The 6,407-nt window shown below is 33.8% G+C and overlaps 1 protein-coding gene across 2 annotated transcripts; it reads left to right on the top strand.

Annotated features, from left to right (window-relative positions):
• The first annotated feature begins 2,217 nt into the window (after positions 1-2,217).
• On the top strand, positions 2,218-3,331 carry LOC105114440 (uncharacterized). 2 transcript variants are annotated; one of them, XM_011010985.1, is made up of 3 exons: positions 2,218-2,517; positions 2,670-2,941; positions 3,133-3,331. In XM_011010985.1, exons 1-3 carry the CDS (start codon positions 2,452-2,454, stop codon positions 3,179-3,181), a joined length of 387 nt encoding a protein of 128 aa, XP_011009287.1. In that variant the 5' UTR covers positions 2,218-2,451; the 3' UTR covers positions 3,182-3,331. The 2 variants fall into 2 exon arrangements, with proteins under 2 accessions (XP_011009287.1, XP_011009288.1); XM_011010986.1 differs by having other exon boundaries at positions 2,222-2,517; positions 2,673-2,941.
• Positions 3,332-6,407: the final 3,076 nt, after the last annotated feature.

The following is a 6,407-nucleotide window of genomic DNA, read 5'->3' as shown; positions in this document are numbered from 1 at the left end:
GGGATGATGAGCGAAGATTTTGTAATTTACTAGAGTTTCTAATCATATAATCGGATGTATCAATATCAATAATCCAAGTATTATCCATAGTAATAGCAGAAAGAACACGAGCCTTACCAATACTATTCGGTTGAGTTGAATGAGCAATAGGCATTGAAGTCCCCTCCTGAACTAGAAGGCTTTCACCTAATTTTGCCATTACAGCTTTCCTGGTAATGTTCTTTCACGGTTTTTTTCTAAAAAATCCCACCATTTGGGATATCCAATAAGCTTATAGCAATGCAGCTTTGAATGGCTAGATTCACCACAGTGGGTACAAACATAATTATTTGGCTTTCTTGAACCTTGACTATTTTTCTTTTTGGCATAACTAGAACCTATCTCTTGCTGGTTTTGATTAGCTATCATGGCTGTATTTTCAGAGACCAGTCGAGAAATTTTAATAACTTGTCGTTGTTGTGACTCTCTTCTCACACATGCGTAAGCTGCTTCCAAGTTAGTTTTGGTTCCTTTCAAAGAATTCCCCCATAATTTGATCATATTCGGAATGAAGACCACTTAAAAAAATGTACTCGTAATCTCATCATCATCATATAAAGTTGTACAATCCCTTTAATAGATTCTTCTTGGGATGTGCTGCGATGATCGAATTCCTGAAAAATTGCAATAAGTTTATTATAATATGTGGATAAAGGCATACCATTCTGAATGGTTGAAAAGGACTTTTAATTCAGTTCGAACAATTGTGTTTCATCAAATCCATCGTAAAAGGTCCTTGACACTGCCTCCTATATTTCCCTGACTATATAACAAGACGAATGAATCTCTGTATTAGGTGAGGGCTCATTGATTCGATGAGCTAGCTCTTTACTTTATGATTTTTGATAATCCATGTATCATAGTTTGGATTGTTGAGTGCAAGTTTCACCGCTACTCTAGTTAGATATCTAACCTTGTTGCAGGTTCCAATATACATCCCCATCAACTGCGACCATAACAAATAGTTTGTTTCGTTGAGAATAATACTAACAGGAGAGCCATAGATTTCTTGTTGAATGATAATTGGGTTTGAGAAAGGATTGCGTGGAGTGGCTGGGGCAATTGGATTTCATTCTTGTTCTGCCATTGTGATTTTGTTTGTAGGAGGAAGTCCCTGAAATACAAGGGTCGAGGGAGAATGCAGGGAAGAATAGTTTAAAAAAAAGGAGTTTTTCAAGCCTACTCTGATACCATGTTGATTACGACATTCAACAACCGAAACTTTTCATTCTGTAAATATTTATATGCACTCCATGTTGAAGTAAACTCAATCTAGAAGGTCAATGAAGGCAACCACCAGCTGTCACCGCCCGCCCCCCCCCCGGCCGCTTTCACACCGTCAGCCACAACCGCTTTCACACTTGAATGTTGAATTTTCTTATTTTGAATTCATGTATAAATAGCTAGCTGAGCTTATGTTATTATATGTCGTGAGATTGAGAGAAACACAAAGAAAAAGAGAAAAAGAGAGAGGGTATAGATTCAAAGCTTTTATTTTAATTATTGTAAGTTTTTGTTCTTAAAATAAAAAATATGTTTTATCCCCTTTAAGTGTTTCAAAACTACCGCAAATGATTTCTCCCACCAACACTCCAATGTATTTATCTTTTCAGGAAATATATACAAATAAAGGAAGTAAGAAAACCTCCTCGCATGCCAGCTTGGTTTCTCCCACAAAGGAAGTAAGAAAACCACAAATAGTTTCTCCCACCAACACTCCAATGTATAACCACGAATAGTTTCTCCCACCAACACTCCAATGTATGCATTCTAGGTAAGACTATCTGTACAAGGAAACAACAACAATCTTGGAATCCACACGTCTCGCCAACTAATGCACAATCATGCCAGCTAACAATATCAAAATGGTAGACCCGTAATATTTGCTAAAGAGAAACAATGAGGCCCTTCTCGGCTCTCCCCGATCTATCCCCGGAGGTCGATGTACATGTGATGTGTCTTCCCACCATGATGATCCTGACAGAACAAGGCCTAACACCATTCGAGTGTCCTAAATAGTTTGGTTATTGTGTCTTCCCCATTTTATTTATAAAAAAAACAATAATAATAACTCAAAATCATGACTGAAGGTACGACACAAAATGCGTGTTGCTTGAGATCTGGTGGTTAAAAGCCTGGCAGTCTATTATTTATGAGAGACCGTTTCAAATTATAGAAATTAAAACAGCATTTTCTGGCGTTATCGTGCGATATCGAAAAGATACGCGCGAGAGATCTACAAAGCTCGAGCGGAAGACTTGAGATCTTCGTAGATTGTTAATTACAGATCTAACTCCTCTTTATAAATCAACGGATATTGTGAAGAAACCTTGTCAATGTAAACACAACTTTTCAATTTCAAGAGAAAGGAAGGAAGTCAATACGGTCGAGCAATTGAGGGAGTCTGCAACTATGGATTCGATCACGCCTTTAGCCCCAAGCCGCATTGTTTCCAAGTCCAAACACAGGAAACAGTGGGTACGAACCAAATCTAGTTATATTTCTATGTTTTTCTTGTAAAGATTATTCTTAATGCTTGTTTGTTGTTTCTTGACTGCTTGTTGCTATATATCATGTCATTATTATTCCCAGAAATTAAAAATAATTATGATTCTTATTTATATATAAAGAAGAACAGAGAGAGGAGGGAAACGATGGAACGATTGAAAACAGATATGATCGAGATCGGTGAGGGACAAAAACTCATCAGAGAAGGGCAACGAGAAATAAGACAAAAGTTCGAAGAGATAGGATCTGAATGCCGCAGGCTCAAAGAGGAGACGATGAACATTGCCAAGCAGAGTGATTACAACCAAGTCAGGATCAACCTAATGTTTCGCATCTTGAAAGCCCGTGAAGACAACAACTTTGCCCATGCTGATCACCTTACTGGGCTCCTCCGGTTGGTTAAATTCCCTTCGCCATTTCTTTTCTTAATTATTGGGATATCGGATTCGATAATTAATCTTGTTAATGCTAGCTATTACAAGGAAGGAAACATAGGTTAATGAACTCAAAGTAAAAGAATCAAAATGCACTTTAGATAATTATTTTTCTCTCAATCATTGTGTTTCCTATTCGTTGTGTTGCCAGCGAGGAAATGGAAAAGCGGGAACAAGGAAAGGGAGGCCTGGTTGGCTGACTAATGATCATGGAAAACAAGGTGCAGTTTGCCTTTGCAGTCACTCCTGATCGTCTTTTCTTATTAAAATGAAATCATCAGTGCTAAATCTAGATATGTGTTGACATTAGTCTTCTTGATTAAGGATTTGCGTTCTCTTTCCGAATTGAATGTTTTGAGTTACAGTACATACCAGTGAATTGCCGGGCGATGCCGCCGGTTGTTATATAAACGGTATAAGCATTCGGTTGAGTATAACCTGAGGTAATCGAAGAAGAAGAAGAAGATAGGCACACATAATTAAACATAATGACAAAAAATATCAGAAGCATTGAGGTTAAACAATGCAAGCACATGTTTTATGTTAGAGAAACGTAAAGTCTTAACTAGCCTGTTTAGCTTTGCTGTATTCGTTTGTTTTTTAATTTTGTTTTTGCTTTTTAAAATTTATTTCTAATATTAAGATATTAATTCTAAAATAAAAAAATCATTAAAAAAATTATTGTTTTTCAAAATAACAGTGTGGCATCAATAACAAACAGTCTCGAAATGTCTCAAATACAAAGCCGCATGTGCATAACAAATTATAATAAATTTTATTTAGTTTAATTAGTCATGTTTTAATTTTATTTTTTAAATATCACTAATTTAAATATTACAAGTTTCAGAATCATTATAAGTTTATCTAATTATTAATTTTAATATTTAAAAAAATTAATCAAAATATAAGTAAACTAGTTTAGGTATCCATAATTATATATATATATATATATATATATAAAAAGAGCTCCAGACTTTTTGACCGTGCATTCTCATTTCACTTTGAATTCCAGTGAAATTGTTATTTTCGTTTGGAAAAAAAAACTTGTTTAACTTTGTCTCGGGTGTAGAAAGGTGTTTTCAATGGGATTTATTATTAGTTTTATTAGGGAGAAGTTAGTTTGTTTGCGTTTTAAATAAAATGTAATGATTTAAACACTTTCAAAAGTAAGAAAAATGAAAAGTAGTAGGAATATTTTTATAGTTTTATAGTAAAAGAATCATATTGTCCTTAAAAAAAATATGATAAAATTTGTATTTAGAGATATTTAGGTCTTTTTAACATAATTATTTTGTAATTATGTATTTGGATTAAAGAGAATTAAGTCTTTAATTATATATATAAAAAAAATTTAAAAATAATTGATGTGTCTCACATAGACATTAACAAGTGAAAGACGATTATGCTCTTAGGTAATGTATACCTCCTCTACCAATAATTAAAAGTTTACATCAATCACACTATTTGAAACGGTGAGTCGTCCTCTTCTTAATGGTGAAATGCTTATTCGAGAATGAATTGTGGTTGTGCTATTTATAACCATTTTTTTCTTATCTTTTTTATCTTTCTATATTTAGAAATTGACGCCAATTCTTTTAATTGCTTTTCAATTTCATCCATAAAAAATTTATTTAATTTTATTTTTATATTCAATTTTAATCTTTATTTTTTATTGTTATTTTTTTTTATTTTAGTCCCTCATTTTGTTTTTTTGCTTTTCTTTTATGTGGTGTTATCTTATATTTTAAGTTGAGTTTTTTCAAGTTAATTTAATTTTGTTCATGATTTTTTTTTAATTTAGTTTTTTTAATTTAGTCTTTTAATATTAAATTATTAAGTCTTGAAATTTATGTTTTTTTTTTTTTGCATTTTTTTCTAAGAGTTTAACATGATGTCAAATATTGAGTCTCAAAATCTTTTATTTTTTATGCATTTTAAAATTGATTTTTTTATTTCATAATTTAAAATTATATTATAAGACATTTAATTTTGTGATATATATATTTTTTATTTTTTATTGTAAGTTATCAATCAAATTAACATGACTAGCTAAAAGTTGTATAATAAGAGATGTGTAGGACATGTGTAGGTCGGCTAATGCGGGCTATAAATAGCTACTGTTAAGGCTCTAGGCGCGGGGATGGCCTGAAAAATAGGGATTATGGGTGAGCCTAGCAACTCACACTTGTCTATAAATAGGCTGTCAAGCCTCTGCTGTGTAGCATGCGATTTTGTGCATAACACACACACTTGTATTGTGTAATCCTTTGTTAATGAGATAAATAAATGTTGAGAGGTATTCTTGTAAACTTGTGTGCTTGCTTGTGTTTGTTTCTTTTATACGACTTGGAAATTATGGGAACTTCGTTGGGTGAGCGAAACACATAGTCGTAGGAAATACGAGCGAAAAGGAGAGGCAAGACTGAGTTTAGTTGGGACTAAACTGCCGCATTGGATTGATTATATTACGAAAAATTTAACCCCGTGACAGCTACCATGTCCGTGAAGCTATGCAGGTGTGCTCGTGGAGACAAAAACACGTATGCAGAGAAGAGTGCCGTATGTTCTGGTAGTTTCAAAAAGAATCACATAAATAGTCGAGAAATTTAATATTCTAAAGTTGTTTTTATTGGGAACATGATATTTAAAAAAAAAAACAATTGTTAAATGGCTTCACAATTTACGATGATGAGAGAAAAATAAGGTAAAGACTTTAATTATGCACCAAATCTTCGATATACCATTTCTATCATCAAAAAACTCGACGATGTGAATCTAATAGAATTAAAGAAGTTCACCAACCATATCCATAGTAGATCACACTCGTTGAAGCTCTAGTTATAATATTATTAGTAGCATTAATCAACGTTTTTCAGGGAAAAATGGTGAAATCTAGGGTTAGGATTAAAAAAGAAGATGGAAGGGAAGATGAAGATGAAGTGCAACAATCAGCTTAGCGAGAAGAACAAGCATCAAAATTCTGGATGGAGAAACTAATATCGTATTGTAATAAGAAGTTCCAGTTTTCCAGACTGCAACAGTAGAAATGACAAGGACACCTGCTAGGCTGCTAGGAAGGCCAGTAATCTGTCGTGAATTGAGGAAATTCAAGGATAGTGGCAGCGAGATTTAGCTTGAAGCATTTTGCTTGTTCTCTCTATTGTAATTCAAGTCGCGAGAGGTAATAGAATTGCACTTGTCTTGCCAGAATTTATAGAGACATGACTTGGTTGACAGGGAAAATCGCAGGGTCAAACTTGTTGGGGATTCCAAAGGGAAAATATGATGGTTTAACAGTTAAGCTTTGGTCATCAATGCAATTAGTTCAGGCTGGGGTTTGGAAGACGTTCGGTGAACTGCGGCGGCCGGAACCTAATCTGATTAGGAATGGGTACCCTAGGTTGGTTCGGTGGAACAGATTGAAAC

Source organism: Populus euphratica, unplaced genomic scaffold (genome assembly GCF_000495115.2).
Source record: "Populus euphratica unplaced genomic scaffold, PopEup_1.0 scaffold943.1, whole genome shotgun sequence".
Classification (NCBI taxonomy): domain Eukaryota; kingdom Viridiplantae; phylum Streptophyta; class Magnoliopsida; order Malpighiales; family Salicaceae; genus Populus; species Populus euphratica.
This window is presented reverse-complemented; position numbering and strand designations above follow the sequence as displayed.

What these genes read in the sequence shown, in the direction of transcription:
- LOC105114440 (XM_011010985.1), top strand. Translation starts at nt 2,452, where the DNA reads ATGGATTCGATCACGCCTTTAGCCCCAAGCCGCATTGTTTCCAAGTCC. An exon ending in CCAAACACAGGAAACAGTGG is followed by an intron (nt 2,518 to 2,669) that starts GTACGAACCAAA and finishes TTATATATAAAG; the next exon opens with AAGAACAGAGAGAGGAGGGA. An exon ending in CACCTTACTGGGCTCCTCCG is followed by an intron (nt 2,942 to 3,132) that starts GTTGGTTAAATT and finishes TTGTGTTGCCAG; the next exon opens with CGAGGAAATGGAAAAGCGGG.